This window comes from Daphnia magna, linkage group LG3, assembly GCF_020631705.1.
Source record: "Daphnia magna isolate NIES linkage group LG3, ASM2063170v1.1, whole genome shotgun sequence".
Taxonomy (NCBI): domain Eukaryota; kingdom Metazoa; phylum Arthropoda; class Branchiopoda; order Diplostraca; family Daphniidae; genus Daphnia; species Daphnia magna.
This window is the reverse complement of record NC_059184.1, coordinates 3,353,880-3,373,688: the sequence shown is the minus strand read 5'-3', so window position 1 is coordinate 3,373,688 and position 19,809 is coordinate 3,353,880. Positions and strand designations below refer to the sequence as shown.

The 19,809-nt window shown below is 35.7% G+C and overlaps 5 protein-coding genes and 1 long non-coding RNA gene across 13 annotated transcripts in view; 3 read left to right on the top strand and 3 right to left on the bottom strand.

Moving 5' to 3' along the window:
- Positions 1-1,688, top strand: part of LOC116919246 (ankyrin repeat and fibronectin type-III domain-containing protein 1) — a 28,420-nt gene extending 26,732 nt beyond the window's left edge. For all 7 annotated transcript variants that reach the window (XM_045171362.1, XM_045171363.1, XM_045171365.1 and 4 more), the window contains 2 exons: positions 19-630; positions 710-1,688. In XM_045171362.1, coding sequence (XP_045027297.1) covers positions 19-630; positions 710-927 — 830 coding nt within the window. In that variant the 3' untranslated portion in view covers positions 928-1,688. The remainder of the gene's footprint in view (positions 1-18; positions 631-709) is intronic.
- Positions 1,689-11,559: 9,871 nt separating this feature from the next.
- LOC116919257 (28 kDa heat- and acid-stable phosphoprotein) lies at positions 11,560-12,763 on the bottom strand. The gene is made up of 4 exons (XM_032925212.2): positions 12,607-12,763; positions 12,423-12,514; positions 11,848-12,220; positions 11,560-11,781 (listed from the first exon to the last, which is right to left on the bottom strand). The coding sequence occupies exons 1-4, from the start codon at positions 12,614-12,616 to the stop codon at positions 11,717-11,719; spliced, it is 540 nt and encodes a 179-aa protein (XP_032781103.2). The 5' UTR covers positions 12,617-12,763; the 3' UTR covers positions 11,560-11,716.
- Positions 12,764-12,790: 27 nt separating this feature from the next.
- LOC123470727 lies at positions 12,791-13,823 on the top strand. The gene is made up of 2 exons (XR_006644457.1): positions 12,791-13,149; positions 13,297-13,823. It is a non-coding gene; the product is annotated as an uncharacterized LOC123470727 (long non-coding RNA).
- LOC116919264 (glyceraldehyde-3-phosphate dehydrogenase 2) lies at positions 13,674-16,028 on the bottom strand. 2 transcript variants are annotated; one of them, XM_032925228.2, is made up of 5 exons: positions 15,887-16,023; positions 15,018-15,124; positions 14,460-14,954; positions 14,132-14,389; positions 13,674-14,065 (listed from the first exon to the last, which is right to left on the bottom strand). In XM_032925228.2, the coding sequence occupies exons 2-5, from the start codon at positions 15,093-15,095 to the stop codon at positions 13,898-13,900; spliced, it is 999 nt and encodes a 332-aa protein (XP_032781119.1). In that variant the 5' UTR covers positions 15,096-15,124; positions 15,887-16,023; the 3' UTR covers positions 13,674-13,897. The 2 variants fall into 2 exon arrangements, with proteins under 2 accessions (XP_032781119.1, XP_032781118.1); XM_032925227.2 differs by having other exon boundaries at positions 14,460-15,124; positions 15,887-16,028.
- A 415-nt stretch (positions 16,029-16,443) lies between these two features.
- On the top strand, positions 16,444-17,719 carry LOC116919266 (fumarylacetoacetate hydrolase domain-containing protein 1). Its single transcript, XM_032925229.2, has 4 exons — positions 16,444-16,584; positions 16,719-16,765; positions 16,881-16,975; positions 17,056-17,719. The coding sequence occupies exons 1-4, from the start codon at positions 16,557-16,559 to the stop codon at positions 17,636-17,638; spliced, it is 753 nt and encodes a 250-aa protein (XP_032781120.1). The 5' UTR covers positions 16,444-16,556; the 3' UTR covers positions 17,639-17,719.
- Positions 17,641-19,678, bottom strand: LOC116919263 (E3 ubiquitin-protein ligase RMND5A). The gene is made up of 8 exons (XM_032925226.2): positions 19,448-19,678; positions 19,199-19,344; positions 19,000-19,137; positions 18,661-18,931; positions 18,425-18,590; positions 18,259-18,361; positions 18,037-18,191; positions 17,641-17,972 (listed from the first exon to the last, which is right to left on the bottom strand). Exons 1-8 carry the CDS (start codon positions 19,581-19,583, stop codon positions 17,870-17,872), a joined length of 1,218 nt encoding a protein of 405 aa, XP_032781117.2. The 5' UTR covers positions 19,584-19,678; the 3' UTR covers positions 17,641-17,869.
- Positions 19,679-19,809: the final 131 nt, after the last annotated feature.

Sequence of the window (19,809 nt, the reverse complement as noted above, 5' to 3'; positions counted from 1 at the left end):
CTTTTTTGTTTCTGATAGAAACTGGTGAACTTTTTAAGCAACAGCATAGCCGTAGCAACGAAACTCTACCGACTCCACCTATTCTCATCGCCCAAAATGGAGCTCGCAAATGCATATCAAGGAGTGAAAATCAGTTGAACAATCTTGAATTCCAGCCTTTCTTGGACGCTGAAGGAACGGATGACAGCACAGCTGTGTACGCAGCAGCCGGCCAGGAAGATCAAGAGCAACAGCCAGAGCCAAAGTGTGAAGAATCATGCGACGAACCCCCAGCGCCACCACCGACAAAACTGCAACGAGGTGGATCAGGTGGAAAGAAAGGTCGTTCAACCGGCAGTATGAGATCCAACAGTCAGGAAAGCGAGTGCAGTCATCCGTCAAGATCGAGTCATACCCCTTCGCTGACGTCGCTGTCATCGGTTGATGGTGATCCTGATTCCGGAAGTATACGCTCGGGTGATGTCGAAAGCGGGGAAGCCTCTGCTAGTGGAATTATTCAAGTTTATGCTGCCTATGAATCCGGTTTAGCCAATGGCACAAGTGTGAAATTACATGTTACTACTAGAACCGTCGCTCGCGAGGTAGTGGATTTAGTGGTGCGCCAACTAAACATGGCTGTTGGTTTGAAAGGTATTGACAACTGTCGGTTGATGTTCTGGTTTCTGGGACTAATATAAAATACTAAAGACATGGTTTTCTATGTTTCTAGGAAAAGGTGGTCCTGTCTACGCAGCGGATGAGTTTAAAAACTTTTGCTTAGTAGCCGTCATAGGAGCAAGAGAACGATGCTTGCGTGACGATTTCCGGCCACTTCATCTCCAAAATCCGTGGAAAAAGGGACGTCTTTACGTCAGACAGAAAAAAGATGTCCTTGCAGCCATCGAACAAAGTGGGCGCCAGCAAAAGCCTCAACCGGCTGCCCTCTGATTAGTAAAATTGCATCTCAAAACTACGAATCTCAAATGGGTCATTCTGTTCAGATGATCGTTCCCTGGATGCTAACATTGACAGATGACAGAGTAAGATTATTTAACCACCATCATATGGATTTTAGTAATCGAATTCATCTAGCCCCATGTGTTCTATTCAAATGGATCTTTCAAGGGTGTAGACAAGGGGATAGTTTCATTTCACTGTCTTTTGTGATTATCTTTACCACAGTTTCCGTCTCACGCTATTGAAATCGGTATTTATTGTAGTAGGTGTAACCACCGATTTCTGCGTACACACTGATTAGACATGTAATTACTGTTTTCTTAATCCTGACATCACCTGTTGATATGTGCTGTTAAATGTTTTGTACAAAGGAAAAATTCACGCCAGTAGATCCATGGACAAATGGCAATGATCTCTTCTCAAGGGAATCGAAGATAAAACAGTGAAGTTCAGATTCACGTGCTCATTTGGCACAGATTGATTGGTTACCAGTTTTTTATCAAGGAATACTCGTCTGAACGGAGATTTGGTTCTATAAAGTACAATAACTATTACTAATAATACCTATCCTTTGTCAATTCCAATCAATTTTCTCCAGTTGCCCCCTCCTTAATATCTCATGTGTATTCATTGACACGCACCACGAATTGATCGAGCCGATACAGGAATGTCAGAATAAGCAACGTGTTGATTTTTAACTGCTGTCTGTGATATGAATAAATGCGGAAACAAATACAAATGATGTTGATTAACAGGCCTTTCGCTATTCAAATTCGAGGGTATAGCCTTCTCACTTTTGTCAAAATCTGCAAAAACGGACATCTCTTGGAAATCAATAAAGCCCCTTGGGCGCCTTCGGGATTTAAGGTTAATTTCGGACAACTGTTTGTCTCAAATCTCAATAGAGCAGTAAAACATCCTGCGTTGCGCGTTTTCCACAAATGCGAAAATCTCATTTGTGTCCAAGTTGGTCTGCTGCGGCTGCAGCGTCTTATGGAGAAACCATCTTCTTCACGTTAAAAATTAAGTTTTTATAACTATAATTTAGATTTCCCCCTTTTCTTCCTAGCAGTGGGTACCCTATTCATCTTTTCATTTCCCAATATTTTTTTCTAGCTCCAGTTCTATCTACTTTATTTTTATTTTATTTTTGTTTGTAAGTTGCTCGTCTCTTTTAGCCGAAGAATTTCGTTTGCTGCCAGAGATTCGTCTGCTACAAGGGGATGAACAACAAACCATTCACAAACAATAGCTAAATAAAAATAAACCAGATAGAACTAGGGCTAGAAAAAAAATTGGGAAATGAAAAAATGAATAGGGTACCCTCTGCTAGGAAGAAAAGGGGGAAAATCTTAATTATATTTATGAAAACTTATTTTTTAACATGAAGAAGTTGGTTTCTCCATAAGACGCTGCAGCCGCAGCAGACCAACTTGGACACAAATGAGATTTTCGCATTTGTGGAGAACGTGCAATGTAGGATGTTTTACTGCTCTATTGCTGTTTTCCAATTTTTTTTACATAAGAAATAATGACATCTAGTTTTTTTATTTTGAAATAGAAAAAAGTACAAAGGTGCCATCTGTTTTCTAAATTTGAAGCACCCCAAACAGTACAAAATGGCCGATTGTTGACTTTGTTATACACGAAAAAAAGATTCTAGTTGTCACATAAATTCGTCATCGTTGTCAAAAATTAAGAAAATAAAATAGCGTGCATTATCATTTGTTACCGTTTTCATAATTTAAATCTACTAATTTCAGCTAAAAAATATCGTTAATGCTGTTTTTTCGCTTTCCTTCATTCCAATTGGTGGAAAAAATTCCAATAAAGCTTTTCGGGTCCCTATCTGGAGAAGGAGCCTATTGTAAGTTGTGCTGCGTTAAAGGCCCCTAAACCTTCGGTAATTGAGTAAACTAAATCCATCGGGGATAAAAATTACACATTATGCACAAAATTGAACGTTGCCTTTCTACTTTTGTCAAAATCTGCAAAAACGGCAAAAACGGACATCTCTTGGAATAGACCAAGATCGGATGCTGAGTTGCCAAGGCTAAATTCCGACCTGGGGTATTTTTCCTCTCGGGCCCTATAGGAGGGCAATGAAAAATAATATATTTAATTAAGTTGTAGTTAGTTTTATTACAAAATCTTTTGGAATCGTGTACTATACCTCTGTGCTGATATAATACAAAATATTTTATCTCCAAAAAAGCTGTTATTTTTCCAGGAACTTTTTTGAAAGGTACTTGTTTACAATGTAACGTAGCAGACGTAAAGAAATTGACTGTGTATACTGACTGTAGTGTCAAACTGTTTTCGTTTTTTATGTCATGAGTAGTGTAGTTTGTGATGTCGGTAATGAGTTATTTGACACAATTAGTCTTTTTAAGTTATCTGATTATGCTGAAGGACTTATTCATAAGGAAAAAGAAATTTACTTAGAAAAACTGTGCAAGTGCAATGTAGACTGTCCCTACGTACTGCCAAAAGAAATGTGGCAGAAAACTATCAGTGTCAATCACAAAATTGAACAATGAATTTGATTACAGTATAAGTTTCTTCGTCAGCTGAGTGATTTTTGAAATTTACGGATCAAAAGTGCTATTGGCGCAACAACTTTTATTTCCGTTTTCTACCAAAATAATAAAAACTAGAAGACCTAGGCAAAAATCAACCTGATTTTCAGAATTCTCGTTTAATTTGGAATGTAAATCATGTATTTTTAACTAAATCTAGAATTTAGCCAAAAATGAAAAAGTGGGAAGGGTATAGCCTTCCTACTTTTGTCAAAATCTGCAAAAACGGACATCTCTTGGAATTCAATAAAAATTGTACATTATGCACAAAAATGAACGCTGATTTTGATTACAGTATAAGTTTCTTCGTCAGCTGAGTGATTTTTGAAATTTACGGATCAAAAGTGCTATTGGCGCAACAACTTTTATTTCCGTTTTCTACCAAAATAATAAAAACTAGAAGACCTAGGCAAAAATCAACCTGATTTTCAGAATTCTCGTTTAATTTGGAATGTAAATCATGTATTTTTAACTAAATCTAGAATTTAGCCAAAAATGAAAAAGTTGGAAGGGTATAGCCTTCCTACTTTTGTCAAAATCTGCAAAAACGGACATCTCTTGGAATTCAATAAAAATTGTACATTATGCACAAAAATGAACGCTGATTTTGATTACAGTATAAGTTTCTTCGTCAGCTGAGTGATTTTTGAAATTTATTGATCAAAAGTGCTATTGGCGCAACAACTTTTATTTCCGTTTTCTACCAAAATAAAAAAAACTAGAAGACCTAGGCAAAAATCAACCTGATTTTCAGAATTCTCGTTTAATTTGGAATGTAAATCATGTATTTTTAACTAAATCTAGAATTTAGCCAAAAATGAAAAAGTGGGAAGGGTATAGCCTTCCTACTTTTGTCAAAATCTGCAAAAACGGACATCTCTTGGAATTCAATAAAAATTGTACATTATGCACAAAAATGAACGCTGATTTTGATTACAGTATAAGTTTCTTCGTCAGCTGAGTGATTTTTGAAATTTACGGATCAAAAGTGCTATTGGCGCAACAACTTTTATTTCCGTTTTCTACCAAAATAAAAAAACTAGAAGACCTAGACAAAAATCAACCTGATTTTCAGAATTCTCGTTTAATTTGGAATGTAAATCATGTATTTTTAACTAAATCTAGAATTTAGCCAAAAATGAAAAAGTGGGAAGGGTATAGCCTTCCTACTTTTGTCAAAATCTGCAAAAACGGACATCTCTTGGAATTCAATAAAAATTGTACATTATGCACAAAAATGAACGCTGATTTTGATTACAGTATAAGTTTCTTCGTCAGCTGAGTGATTTATGAAATTTACGGATCAAAAGTGCTATTGGCGCAACAACTTTTATTTCCGTTTTCTACCAAAATAAAAAAAACTAGAAGACCTAGGCAAAAATCAACCTGATTTTCAGAATTCTCGTTTAATTTGGAATGTAAATCATGTATTTTTAACTAAATCTAGAATTTAGCCAAAAATGAAAAAGTGGGAAGGGTATAGCCTTCCTACTTTTGTCAAAATCTGCAAAAACGGACATCTCTTGGAATTCAATAAAAATTGTACATTATGCACAAAAATGAACGCTGATTTTGATTACAGTATAAGTTTCTTCGTCAGCTGAGTGATTTTTGAAATTTACGGATCAAAAGTGCTCTTGGCGCAACAACTTTTATTTCCGTTTTCTACCAAAATAAAAAAAAATAGAAGACCTAGACAAAAATCAACCTGATTTTCAGAATTCTCGTTTAATTTGGAATGTAAATCATGTATTTTTAACTAAATCTAGAATTTAGCCAAAAATGAAAAAGTGGGAAGGGTATAGCCTTCCTACTTTTGTCAAAATCTGCAAAAACGGACATCTCTTGGAATTCAATAAAAATTGTACATTATGCACAAAAATGAACGCTGATTTTGATTACAGTATAAGTTTCTTCGTCAGCTGAGTGATTTTTGAAATTTACGGATCAAAAGTGCTATTGGCGCAACAACTTTTATTTCCGTTTTCTACCAAAATAAAAAAACTAGAAGACCTAGACAAAAATCAACCTGATTTTCAGAATTCTCGTTTAATTTGGAATGTAAATCATGTATTTTTAACTAAATCTAGAATTTAGCCAAAAATGAAAAAGTGGGAAGGGTATAGCCTTCCTACTTTTGTCAAAATCTGCAAAAACGGACATCTCTTGGAATTCAATAAAAATTGTACATTATGCACAAAAATGAACGCTGATTTTGATTACAGTATAAGTTTCTTCGTCAGCTGAGTGATTTATGAAATTTACGGATCAAAAGTGCTATTGGCGCAACAACTTTTATTTCCGTTTTCTACCAAAATAAAAAAACTAGAAGACCTAGGCAAAAATCAACCTGATTTTCAGAATTCTCGTTTAATTTGGAATGTAAATCATGTATTTTTAACTAAATCTAGAATTTAGCCAAAAATGAAAAAGTGGGAAGGGTATAGCCTTCCTACTTTTGTCAAAATCTGCAAAAACGGACATCTCTTGGAATTCAATAAAAATTGTACATTATGCACAAAAATGAACGCTGATTTTGATTACAGTATAAGTTTCTTCGTCAGCTGAGTGATTTTTGAAATTTACGGATCAAAAGTGCTCTTGGCGCAACAACTTTTATTTCCGTTTTCTACCAAAATAAAAAAAAATAGAAGACCTAGACAAAAATCAACCTGATTTTCAGAATTCTCGTTTAATTTGGAATGTAAATCATGTATTTTTAACTAAATCTAGAATTTAGCCAAAAATGAAAAAGTGGGAAGGGTATAGCCTTCCTACTTTTGTCAAAATCTGCAAAAACGGACATCTCTTGGAATTCAATAAAAATTTTACATTATGCACAAAAATGAACGCTGATTTTGATTACAGTATAAGTTTCTTCGTCAGCTGAGTGATTTTTGAAATTTATTGATCAAAAGTGCTATTGGCGCAACAACTTTTATTTCCGTTTTCTACCAAAATAAAAAAACTAGAAGACCTAGGCAAAAATCAACCTGATTTTCAGAATTCTCGTTTAATTTGGAATGTAAATCATGTATTTTTAACTAAATCTAGAATTTAGCCAAAAATGAAAAAGTGGGAAGGGTATAGCCTTCCTACTTTTGTCAAAATCTGCAAAAACGGACATCTCTTGGAATTCAATAAAAATTGTACATTATGCACAAAAATGAACGCTGATTTTGATTACAGTATAAGTTTCTTCGTCAGCTGAGTGATTTTTGAAATTTACGGATCAAAAGTGCTATTGGCGCAACAACTTTTATTTCCGTTTTCTACCAAAATAATAAAAACTAGAAGACCTAGGCAAAAATCAACCTGATTTTCAGAATTCTCGTTTAATTTGGAATGTAAATCATGTATTTTTAACTAAATCTAGAATTTAGCCAAAAATGAAAAAGTGGGAAGGGTATAAGCCTTCCTACTTTTGTCAAAATCTGCAAAAACGGACATCTCTTGGAATTCAATAAAAATTGTACATTATGCACAAAAATGAACGCTGATTTTGATTACAGTATAAGTTTCTTCGTCAGCTGAGTGATTTTTTAAATTTACGGATCAAAAGTGCTATTGGCGCAACAACTTTTATTTCCGTTTTCTACCAAAATAAAAAAAACTAGAAGACCTAGGCAAAAATCAACCTGATTTTCAGAATTCTCGTTTAATTTGGAATGTAAATCATGTATTTTTAACTAAATCTAGAATTCAGCCAAAAATGAAAATGTGGGAAGGGTATAGCCTTCCTACTTTTGTCAAAATCTGCAAAAACGGACATCTCTTGGAATTCAATAAAAATTGTACATTATGCACAAAAATGAACGCTGATTTTGATTACAGTATAAGTTTCTTCATCAGCTGAGTGATTTTTGAAATTTACGGATCAAAAGTGCTATTGGCGCAACAACTTTTATTTCCGTTTTCTACCAAAATAAAAAAACTAGAAGACCTAGGCAAAAATCAACCTGATTTTCAGAATTCTCGTTTAATTTGGAATGTAAATCATGTATTTTTAACTAAATCTAGAATTTAGCCAAAAATGAAAAAGTGGGAAGGGTATAGCCTTCCTACTTTTGTCAAAATCTGCAAAAACGGACATCTCTTGGAATTCAATAAAAATTTTACATTATGCACAAAAATGAACGCTGATTTTGATTACAGTATAAGTTTCTTCGTCAGCTGAGTGATTTTTGAAATTTATTGATCAAAAGTGCTATTGGCGCAACAACTTTTATTTCCGTTTTCTACCAAAATAATAAAAACTAGAAGACCTAGGCGAAAATCAACCTGATTTTCAGAATTCTCGTTTAATTTGGAATGTAAATCATGTATTTTTAACTAAATCTAGAATTTAGCCAAAAATGAAAATAGCCTTCCTACTTTTGTCAAAATCTGCAAAAACGGACATCTCTTGGAATTCAATAAAAATTGTACATTATGCACAAAAATGAACGCTGATTTTGATTACAGTATAAGTTTCTTCGTCAGCTGAGTGATTTTTGAAATTTTCGGATCAAAAGTGCTATTGGCGCAACAACTTTTATTTCCGTTTTCTACCAAAATAAAAAAAACTAGAAGACCTAGGCAAAAATCAACCTGATTTTCAGAATTCTCGTTTAATTTGGAATGTAAATCATGTATTTTTAACTAAATCTAGAATTTAGCCAAAAATGAAAAAGTGGGAAGGGTATAGCCTTCCTACTTTTGTCAAAATCTGCAAAAACGGACATCTCTTGGAATTCAATAAAAATTTTACATTATGCACAAAAATGAACGCTGATTTTGATTACAGTATAAGTTTCTTCGTCAGCTGAGTGATTTTTGAAATTTATTGATCAAAAGTGCTATTGGCGCAACAACTTTTATTTCCGTTTTCTACCAAAATAATAAAAACTAGAAGACCTAGGCGAAAATCAACCTGATTTTCAGAATTCTCGTTTAATTTGGAATGTAAATCATGTATTTTTAACTAAATCTAGAATTTAGCCAAAAATGAAAATGTGGGAAGGGTATAGCCTTCCTACTTTTGTCAAAATCTGCAAAAACGGACATCTCTTGGAATTCAATAAAAATTTTACATTATGCACAAAAATGAACGCTGATTTTGATTACAGTATAAGTTTCTTCGTCAGCTGAGTGATTTTTGAAATTTATTGATCAAAAGTGCTATTGGCGCAACAACTTTTATTTCCGTTTTCTACCAAAATAATAAAAACTAGAAGACCTAGGCGAAAATCAACCTGATTTTCAGAATTCTCGTTTAATTTGGAATGTAAATCATGTATTTTTAACTAAATCTAGAATTTAGCCAAAAATGAAAATGTGGGAAGGGTATAGCCTTCCTACTTTTGTCAAAATCTGCAAAAACGGACATCTCTTGGAATTCAATAAAAATTTTACATTATGCACAAAAATGAACGCTGATTTTGATTACAGTATAAGTTTCTTCGTCAGCTGAGTGATTTTTGAAATTTATTGATCAAAAGTGCTATTGGCGCAACAACTTTTATTTCCGTTTTCTACCAAAATAATAAAAACTAGAAGACCTAGGCGAAAATCAACCTGATTTTCAGAATTCTCGTTTAATTTGGAATGTAAATCATGTATTTTTAACTAAATCTAGAATTTAGCCAAAAATGAAAATGTGGGAAGGGTATAGCCTTCCTACTTTTGTCAAAATCTGCAAAAACGGACATCTCTTGGAATTCAATAAAAATTTTACATTATGCACAAAAATGAACGCTGATTTTGATTACAGTATAAGTTTCTTCGTCAGCTGAGTGATTTTTGAAATTTACGGATCAAAAGTGCTATTGGCGCAACAACTTTTATTTCCGTTTTCTACCAAAATAATAAAAACTAGAAGACCTAGGCAAAAATCAACCTGATTTTCAGAATTCTCGTTTAATTTGGAATGTAAATCATGTATTTTTAACTAAATCTAGAATTTAGCCAAAAATGAAAATGTGGGAAGGGTATAGCCTTCCTACTTTTGTCAAAATCTGCAAAAACGGACATCTCTTGGAATTCAATAAAAATTGTACATTATGCACAAAAATGAACGCTGATTTTGATTACAGTATAAGTTTCTTCGTCAGCTGAGTGATTTTTGAAATTTACGGATCAAAAGTGCTATTGGCGCAACAACTTTTATTTCCGTTTTCTACCAAAATAAAAAAAACTAGAAGACCTAGGCAAAAATCAACCTGATTTTCAGAATTCTCGTTTAATTTGGAATGTAAATCATGTATTTTTAACTAAATCTAGAATTTAGCCAAAAATGAAAAAGTGGGAAGGGTATAGCCTTCCTACTTTTGTCAAAATCTGCAAAAACGGACATCTCTTGGAATTCAATAAAAATTTTACATTATGCACAAAAATGAACGCTGATTTTGATTACAGTATAAGTTTCTTCGTCAGCTGAGTGATTTTTGAAATTTATTGATCAAAAGTGCTATTGGCGCAACAACTTTTATTTCCGTTTTCTACCAAAATAATAAAAACTAGAAGACCTAGGCGAAAATCAACCTGATTTTCAGAATTCTCGTTTAATTTGGAATGTAAATCATGTATTTTTAACTAAATCTAGAATTTAGCCAAAAATGAAAATGTGGGAAGGGTATAGCCTTCCTACTTTTGTCAAAATCTGCAAAAACGGACATCTCTTGGAATTCAATAAAAATTTTACATTATGCACAAAAATGAACGCTGATTTTGATTACAGTATAAGTTTCTTCGTCAGCTGAGTGATTTTTGAAATTTACGGATCAAAAGTGCTATTGGCGCAACAACTTTTATTTCCGTTTTCTACCAAAATAATAAAAACTAGAAGACCTAGGCAAAAATCAACCTGATTTTCAGAATTCTCGTTTAATTTGGAATGTAAATCATGTATTTTTAACTAAATCTAGAATTTAGCCAAAAATGAAAAAGTGGGAAGGGTTTATAGCCTTCCTACTTTTGTCAAAATCTGCAAAAACGGACATCTCTTGGAATTCAATAAAAATTGCACATTATGCACAAAATTGAACGCTGATTTTGATTAAAGTATAAGTTTTTTCGAAAATCAGGTTTTGTTTTCCCTAGGTCTTCTAGTTTTTTTTTTTATTTTGGTAGAAAAGGCTATAGATTAGTAGAAGGCCCTCCCACTATTTCTTTTAAAGAAAAACCTAACATTAAATAAAAACTTGGGTATCAAGATCTATTTAATGACTTTTTATCGTGGTAATAGATTTAACCTATGTGTTGTTGTTGTGCTTTTTTTTTTGGTTTTTACTTTGTGCCAGCCCATTTTGGTTGTAAGCTGGGTATCAGGTAATCGTGGCAGATCTCTGCTTGAAACACCTGAAATTCAATGTTCTTTTAACTCTATTATTCTTCCATGTGATTCGGCCATTATTTGGGCCGCCTCTGTTCTGACCAGAAAAAATTCAACCCAAACTTATCTCTTTAATAAATGTTCCATCTCGGAACTCGGATTCATTCCATTGTTAATTCAAAGTTGCAGCCCAGTTTTTTATATGGGAATGTGAGCAGTTTTTTGTGGATTGAAACAGTTGTTAATTGTGTGGTGTGATAAGTTATGTGTTAATTAGGAGTTTAACCTACTCCATGCACAAAAACATATAGCTATCCATTAAACATGATCCACAGATGTCGAAAATAACAGGGAAAACATCAAAGTTTTAAAATTTGCTAGGCGTACTATTAAGTAATTTTGAATTTCCAATGATTATGTGTTTTTGTGAGGCCCAAAATATTACTTCCTACATTATCTATTTCGCATAGGCTACTTTAGTTTTTCCCATCGAAATATGGCTGGGCGTATTTTGGTCGGCTGGTGGACTTAATTGAAATTTACACTCTCATTAGTCTCATAACCTAGCTCAGTTCACCACGGGGAAAACATTGGTGAAATCTAAAATGCGCGTTTCCCCATTACGCACGAAAAGGTCCTAAAACACGTGTTTTATTATTATTATTGTCTTTTTTTTTCATTTCCTCTTTTTCTTTTATTTCGACTGCTCATTTGCTCAAGCAGAAAAATTGGTTTCTCATTTCGCCTTCACTGTAATGTAAAAGCTGGCAATCACTAGCAAAGCCATCAATTGCAAAGACGAACACATGGAAACAAGGGGAAAAATGTAAAATGAGCCACAATTGGAACTGTGAGTGGAGCTAGACAATGGTTAAGCCACGATGTATTTTCACGTTCGTTTCCCTATTGCTTTTTGAATACTTGCAGTCTTTGCAGCCTTCTCAGCCTCTTTCACTAGAAAATAAATATTACTGCATCAGTGAAATTGCATTCAAGAGGAAAAAATTCATGTTTACTTACTTTTCTTGTCGTCATCGCGCTTTTTGGCAGCTTCCTCGCGTTGCTGTCGGATAATAGCTAACCTAGCTAAATCTGCGCGGGCTTCGTCGGTCTTACCCTGGGCGTGAAGCTTTTGATAATGCTCTCGGGCTTTCTGTTTATCTATTTCCTCCCGCTCGCGACGTGAAAGCTCCGGTTTGGATGCATCATTAACATCTAAATCTCCAACTTTCTTTGCTTGTTTGACCACATGGTTTGGATTTTCAACATCAACAGCTGTATTGGGAGGTTTCACATTCCCTGAATCTTCTTCTGATTCCGAACCAGAACTTGATCCTGATTTGTCTGACTTGCTCTCGTCAGAGTCAGAACCTGATGCTTCCTCTTCTTTGGCCTACAAGAAAGACAGGTGATAGGAAGGGAATCATATGGTGGTTTAGGTAAGAACAATATTTATGATTCCCCAATTTATAACCACTAGAAAATGACTCTTGTAAGCCAAATCAGGATGTTATTCTTGATGAAAACATGCTTAAAAACCAGTCTCTATATGAAAATTTCCATAGCAGTATAAATTAAAAAGCAAAACAAATTACCCTCCAATTGCGTTGATCTTCTCTCCTTTGCCTCTCTAGTTCTTCTGGACTTGTGAAATGTCTTGCTCGTCCTTTCTTATTTACTTTTCCACCTGGGTTACAGGACAGTATATCCGTAAATTAGTCTGGCCCTGTTCCCTCTTATTTCATCATCAAGGTATAACCAAATAAAACAAATATTTACCACGCGGCATTCTGTTGATTTAGAAAATTTAGTATGACAGTGAAACACGTAACAAAACGACAGTGAATGCTTCTCAACATATGGGACGTTTGGGACCATATGGAGGCTGGGTTAAGGGCTAAACAGAATCCGTTTTTTTTTTTTTTTTTTTCATTTGTGCCCCTGAGCCCTTTAGCTGTTGCTATTGGCATTTGCCGATCTGCCACGACGCTCCAAACTTCTCATTCACCGGCTTTCCAAAAAGCAATGTTATTTTTGAAGAAAGAAGCAATATTTTGAAAATATTGTATTTTTCATCGATCTTCCTTTTTTTTTTGCTCAAGCTAGATAAGAACTCTGGGTATGACATTTAAAAGCATTTTGAGTTACACGGCACTATCGAGAATTACGAGAATGGCAAAAGAAATATTTTTGTTTTCGTCGTGAAATCGAATTACCGTGCGCATACCCAGTTTTTTGGACGACTTCTGTCAACTGTAATGATAAGTTCTGCTGTTTCCAGTCTGAGTTTGGATACCAATGGACAGAGGGAAAATCAGACAGGTAATGCAAACCAAGTAATTTCCAGTGGGTTCGGGTTTCGACTCATGCACGATTCGGGGCTACTTTCCACATTTCTAGGACATCAAATCATTAGAAAAGTTTCCTTTCCGCAGATAAAAGAAAAAAAATGTCTTCTGCATGTTTTAGTACTGATCAATGATCCACAGCAACCATCGCACTAACATAGAAATTTTGTGACAACCGAATGTACAATATGTTGCAGAGAAAAGTGTCAATTTTCCCTATGCTTTGTTTGACTTTAAGTGCTCCAGCTGTCCATCAGGTCAATGAAATTCCCATTCGAACATCACTGATACCTCAAAAAGTACGTATGTAGATAAAACTCTTTGGCAAGAAACTTTGCTAATACGAACGGAGTCAGCGAATATAATCTTTGCAGAAACAGCATTCAGCTATTCATTAGTTGAAATACCATCATAGCTGTTGAACCTTGATCGTAAATGTTGTGATTTTCTTTATGCTGTGCCCATTGGCTTTCATTACAGTCTACTATAACAGTAATCTTACTTGTGACAAACGTTTATATTCCTGTAGCCAATGTAACAGACATCTAAAAGTGGGATTTTTCAACTACAGAAAGGAAAACCAACGACAAACATCAATCGTTGTAGCCAATGGGGTAGCAAGAATGAAGGATGGAGAATTTGACAAAACATAATTAGTAACAGATCCTTCTGCTGCAAACGTACGCTGATGACTTATCCCACAATGCAGCTATAGTTTTAACTTAATCCTTGGACTGCATGTACTTAATCAAGTCGACGACACGGCACGAATAGCCGAATTCGTTATCGTACCACGAAATCAATTTGACGAAAGTCTTGTTGAGAGCAATGCCCGCTGCGGCATCGAAGATTGAAGAGTGGTTATCGCCAATGAAATCAGTGGAAACGACCTGCCAAATAAAAATGCAAAATGTAAAAATCGTCCCTCAGAAAAGTGATAGGGTTAAAACTTTTACCTCCTCGTCGCAATAGCCCAAGATACCCTTCATGGGTCCATCAGCTGCGGCTTTGACGACGGCCTTGATTTCATCATAGCTTGCTTCCTTGGACAGCCGACAGGTCAGATCAACAACAGAGACATCATGCACAGGTACGCGGAAAGCCATGCCAGTCAACTTTCCGTTCAGTTCGGGAATAACTTTTCCTACTGCTTTAGCAGCACCCGTCGAGGCAGGGATAATATTTTGGGCAGCACCACGACCATCACGCCACAACTACAGTGACATATAATGTAAGGTTTTAAATCCCAGAAATTTATTTTTCTTTTAATAAATAAATGTATACCTTGCCGGACGGTCCATCAACAGTCTTTTGTGTGGCAGTTATGGCGTGGACGGTTGTCATCAAACCTTCAACGATGCCAAAGTTATCGTTGATCACTTTGGCCAAAGGAGCCAGGCAGTTGGTTGTGCAAGAAGCATTGGAGACTATCTTCATGGATGGGTCATATGCTTCAAGATTCACTCCAACAACAAACATTGGGGCATCAGCAGATGGGGCAGAAATGATGACTTTCTTGGCTCCTCCATCAATGTGAGCATGGGCCTTTTCAAGAGTGGTAAAGACACCAGTGGATTCAACAACATATTCAGCTCCAGCAGTTCCCCATGGAATGTTTTTCGGGTCTCGTTCACTGAAGACCTGAATGTGGTGACCATTGACAACTAGCTTGCCACCTTCTTCCTTTACTTCACCCTTGAAGCGGCCATGGGTAGAGTCATACTTGAACATGTATACCATGTAATCAAGGCTGATGAAGGGGTCATTGACAGCAACAACCTGGTTATAGTAACTCAAATTAGGAAATTTCCTGTCATCGACTCTTTTGTATGGTTTATTTACCGTAGCTCCCTTTTCGATGGCAGCGCGAAGCACCAAGCGGCCAATACGACCGAATCCGTTAATACCGATTTTCGACATCTTGAGGTGAAGCTGAGAAGGGAATAGAACTGCCAAAACGAATATACGAGGTTAACCGACCAATAATTTATTCACACAAAGTTCGAATCCGCATGGTAACAGAAATTCTGTATACAATTAGTAGCTGATTTGAGCAGAAGACGCAAAAACGGTGACATAGCGGTCTTATATACAGATCGTATGTAAATATAAAAATACGAGACACTTAACTAGCGTTACTAAAATGCAAGTCTTCGTATCCAAAAATAACTTAGCAAGATCAATACACCCCCACTACAGCAACTGCTACGTGGTGTGTATGTCTGGGGAGGAGAGAAGCCCTTGTATTGACCTTCAAACGACTTGTGCTAGGACGTGACACGGATGCGGGAGTCTCTCAGAAAAAATCTACTATGTTCTAGATCAAATTTAGAATGGTTGCTAGTAGATGCTTAGGTGAACATTTATTTATAGTAAACGCTAGAATTTTCAAAAGCAAGTTCCTTTTCTTTTTTTCTCATTTAGCGAGACGCCATTTTATGTACCGGAACACTTTTTTGTCATTGGTTGCAATGACATACCCCACATCCACAAGTGTAACCCAAGAACTTCGATGTGAATCACAACTTATACATTTGCTAAGTTCTGATTACAATACGACGCAAAATACGATAGGTCCCGAATGATTAAAGCAATCAATCTTAATACTTAGCTTTAGAAACTGACAGTACTGACGTAAGATATTAGTGATACAACATCTGATAACTAAGAATATCTCAAATATATATTAGCACCGGAGACCGGCTACTCACCTTGCTGCAAGTATTGAGTACAGGAAACGTCTGTGAAGTATAAAAGCCGGTCCTGCGTTTCATTACTTCGCTGGTTTTGACAAGCAAAAGTTGAAGCACGATCTATATTTCTTCTAGCGTGGCAAAGTTGGCATATCCCTTGGTGAAAAGCAAGCACAGCTTTTATTTTGGCTTGAGTTCGCTGGGGGCGTCTGAAGGACAGACACGTGATCGTGGACTGGCTACGTTTTTTCCAACCCTTACCCTGCACGAATCAATAATGCGCTCCCGCTCTGAGCACACCGCCAGATGTCTATAGCTGTAAAAAAACACTTTAATGTTTAGTCGTTTTTGTTGTTTAGTAGTTTAATCGTTTTGAAAATAAGCATTTGCGGATTTGCCTAATTAAATATAAAATGATGTATTGCTTAATCATTAAGTTATGCAGGTATAAGGCACTAATATGACGTTAAAAAAATTCGATAAAGTTGGTAAACCGCCAGTAAACATTAATCAACGATATTGCATCTTCATTTCAGCCATTGTGATCTATATCTTTATTTCACACGTTTAGGCCGTTAATTTAGATGCCTTTTATTGACCTTTATGACTTTGAAAGTCAACATCACCTTGAATGAGGACTACCGCGGCAAACTCACGTATGCCGTAACAAACGGATTCGCTTACACGTATGAGAATATACATAATACAACACAAAAGTATTATTCTTTAAACAAAATTGATATTTTATTTTTTTAGTTTTTAACTATCGCTTCATCGGTCATTTGACCCGATGAATAAAGTCTCATCCTTTTTTGTAAAATATTCTCTCATTTCATACGTGTATTTGCAGATCGCTGCAAGCGTCTGAATTGCAAGAACTTGTTGTACGTTACAAAGGTAAACATTTTCGCTTTAGAAATGAACTTGGTCCACCAAATTAGCAGTTTGGCTCCTGCCCTGTCTCTGGGTTCCAAGTGAAGTTCCAACGTCTTTATATCGTTTTGTTGATAAGGAATTGCAGCAGTGTACTGAAATCATGGCGTCTGCTAACTTGTTAAGATTTGTAGATTTCGGTCGAAAGATTATTTGTGTCGGTCGTAATTATAGGTAAACTAGAAATAACCCCAAGTTCCTTAAGATTACCCACAATTTGGTTTTTATTAACCTGACAAATATTTCTATTTCAGTGAGCATGCAGTTGAGTTGGGGAATGCTATTCCAGAAAAGCCTCTTCTTTTTTTAAAACCGACCTCTGCTTATATCGAAGAAGGAAGCCCAATTAAAATACCTGTTGGGTGCTCATCACTTCATCACGAAATCGAGCTGGGTGTTGTCATCAAAACAAAATGCACAAAGATCAAGCCTGAAGATGTCATGAGTCATGTAGGAGGTTACTGTTTAGCATTGGATATGACTGCCCGTGACTTCCAAGATGAGGCAAAGAAGAAAGGCCACCCTTGGACACTTGCAAAGGGATTTGATACATCTTGTCCTGTTAGCCCCTTCATTCCACGAGAAAAAATAATGGATCCCCATAATGTCGAAATTTGGTGCTCAGTTAATGGAGTTGCCAAACAAAGAGGTCTAACTAAAGACATGATTTTCAATGTTCCTACATTACTGAGCTACATTTCCACGTATTTCACATTGGAACCAGGTGATGTTGTGTTGACAGGTACTCCCTCTGGTGTGGGTCCCATTAAGGTTGGGGATGTGATAGAGTGTGGGATCACAAATGTGTTGACAATGAAATTTATGATTGAAAAATGAGCTAACTTTTAATAACGTGAATTTAGCAATTATGTAAATGATTCAGAGAATAGTTACACATTAAACAAACATGAACGGTCATGGAGATTTTCGATCGATAAACCTAGAAAAATCTAATAATTAAACCCGAGCCAAAGTTTGTCTTCTTACTTTCTTCCAAGACGGGGTATGGAGACATTTCCACAGATTTTTCTCGGCTGTCACGACAGCAAGTTACCGAAATATAGGCTATTAGAAATGAAGTTGTCTAGCTTCACTACTATCGAATTCTCGTGGACAATAAGGACATTTTAATCTAGCAACAGATTGACCGGTGCGGATTGCTCTAAGAACGCTTTAAGAAAATAACATTAGCTTTTCACTTGATCAGTAATTCAAAATTATAACAAATGTCTCACTTGTTTCCGGAACTGAGTTTGTTCAAGGCATCACGCGAAATTACGTGACCACATAATAGTCGCATAGGTGGATTTGAATCAGAACCTTGTTGCCTAAGAATAGGGCAAGCAAATATTGAATGATAACGATATTCACGTCCAGCATCAATTTCAATCTAAAAATTAAAAGATCAAGGTATTCAATTAAAAAAGATATTGGCAGACGATAATGTTGGTGTTTACGGGAAGTTCATCTTTGGCATTCCACATTCCTGCTACCTGCCTTTGGGCCATCACTTGTTTTATATTTAATAATGCTGGTAGGGATATGGATCCCACGTTAATGCTGTAAAGGAAAGTAATTACCACTTTACGGACAATTACAGTCTACAGAGTACTGAATGCATACCAAACCGACAACGGGCTTTCGACACTGAATCCGAGAAGCGCGCAAGCGTCTTTCACGAACACTTCACATATTTCTGTCCAAAGAATTGGGTCAAATAGTTTTTTATACGGAGAGTTGTGAACACCATACGGGATGAAGGCTAGAACCCCCATTAGGTTTTGAATATCTTAAAATAAAATAAAATAAGATAATAAATACAGCATGAATAAACAAAACAAAACAAAAAGGAGACTTACCGGTCTCATGTTGATGCACGAAAGGCGGAAAATGTCTGCGTACATAACCAAGTGCTTCCGCTTGCTTCTCTGGCCCTTCAGATACCAGTTGAAGAAATTGGAGTCGATGAAGTTTAAATTCAAGGCTACTATTCTGTTCCATAAGTTGTTCCCTGTGAGTCTGAGCCCATTCCAACGCCGCAACGAGATTTTTGTGTCTCAGCTTCTCTAGAATTTCGTTAAGCAGCATGAATGGCTGTTTACTGTTCTCACGGATCTCTAAACCAGATTCCTAAATAAATTTTTTCTATCATTTAAGAATCACTATTATTGCTCTTTATATACAAGAGAAATTTTTACCCTTGCCAATTCTTCACCTATTTCCAAGAATCCATGTCTATACATGTGTTGGCAAATTACTTGATTAAGTAATTTTTCCTTATCAACTCCTGAAAAAACTCTATCAAAACTTGTAGAAGCATAGTCTTGCGTGAAATTCTTTACATAAAAAATGCATTAGAATTTTCTGTGTTGGAAATATCCTGATAGATATACATACTCTGTCAATTGTTTTCCCAACTTTTGAAACAGAGCTATGGAGGTCTCGATGCTCACTGGCCAGTCGGGAAACTGTTTCCTTAACTTTTGCTACTGCAAGGTGGATTATGAACAATTGGCGCTCATTAAATTCTGAATCTGTTTGAGCTGTCATAATGAAAACCAAAAATAACAACAATTATTAATGCAAAAAAAAGACAAAAAAAAACATTTTCATGCATTATCAGTGCAGATTTGGAATTTTTAATACCTTGTTCTAACTCTGGTTTGATAGACGAGAGAAACTCGATTGTCTCTTCAATGTTTTTCGAACCATTCTCACGTATACTAGCAAATTTACTTAGAATTTTATCAATTTCTTTCTCTACAGCAACACAGGCCTCCATTACGTCGTCTTTGTGTTTTCACGTCGTGGTATGAAGGCGGAGCGTAGCTGCTTGTATTTGTTTTTGTATGTTAAGGACGAGCCACACAGGCGCACAGGCAGTGTGGCCGTTTCTCATACAAGCGTTTCCAGTTTGCACCCAATTTTAGGTTAAGAAATACTAGTTCAGAAATATACTTATTCGAAAATATTTTTTAAAAAACTATGGATAAACATTCAATAAAGTT

Coding starts and splice junctions, on each gene's coding strand:
- LOC116919257 (XM_032925212.2), bottom strand. Junction 12,221..12,422: donor AAGATCAACGCAATTGGAGG/GTAATTTGTTTT, acceptor TCTTTCTTGTAG/GCCAAAGAAGAGGAAGCATC. Junction 11,782..11,847: donor GCGCGATGACGACAAGAAAA/GTAAGTAAACAT, acceptor TTTATTTTCTAG/TGAAAGAGGCTGAGAAGGCT.
- LOC116919264 (XM_032925227.2), bottom strand. CDS start 15,095: ATGTCGAAAATCGGTATTAACGGATTCGGTCGTATTGGCCGCTTGGTG. Junction 14,390..14,459: donor TTGATGGACCGTCCGGCAAG/GTATACATTTAT, acceptor ATGTCACTGTAG/TTGTGGCGTGATGGTCGTGG. Junction 14,066..14,131: donor TGGGCTATTGCGACGAGGAG/GTAAAAGTTTTA, acceptor TTTATTTGGCAG/GTCGTTTCCACTGATTTCAT.
- LOC116919266 (XM_032925229.2), top strand. CDS start 16,557: ATGAGAATATACATAATACAACACAAAA. Junction 16,585..16,718: donor ATACATAATACAACACAAAA/GTATTATTCTTT, acceptor GTGTATTTGCAG/ATCGCTGCAAGCGTCTGAAT. Junction 16,976..17,055: donor TGTGTCGGTCGTAATTATAG/GTAAACTAGAAA, acceptor TTTCTATTTCAG/TGAGCATGCAGTTGAGTTGG.
- LOC116919263 (XM_032925226.2), bottom strand. CDS start 19,583: ATGGAGGCCTGTGTTGCTGTAGAGAAAGAAATTGATAAAATTCTAAGT. Junction 18,932..18,999: donor TAGGTGAAGAATTGGCAAGG/GTAAAAATTTCT, acceptor AAATTTATTTAG/GAATCTGGTTTAGAGATCCG. Junction 18,192..18,258: donor ATGCCAAAGATGAACTTCCC/GTAAACACCAAC, acceptor TTTAATTTTTAG/ATTGAAATTGATGCTGGACG.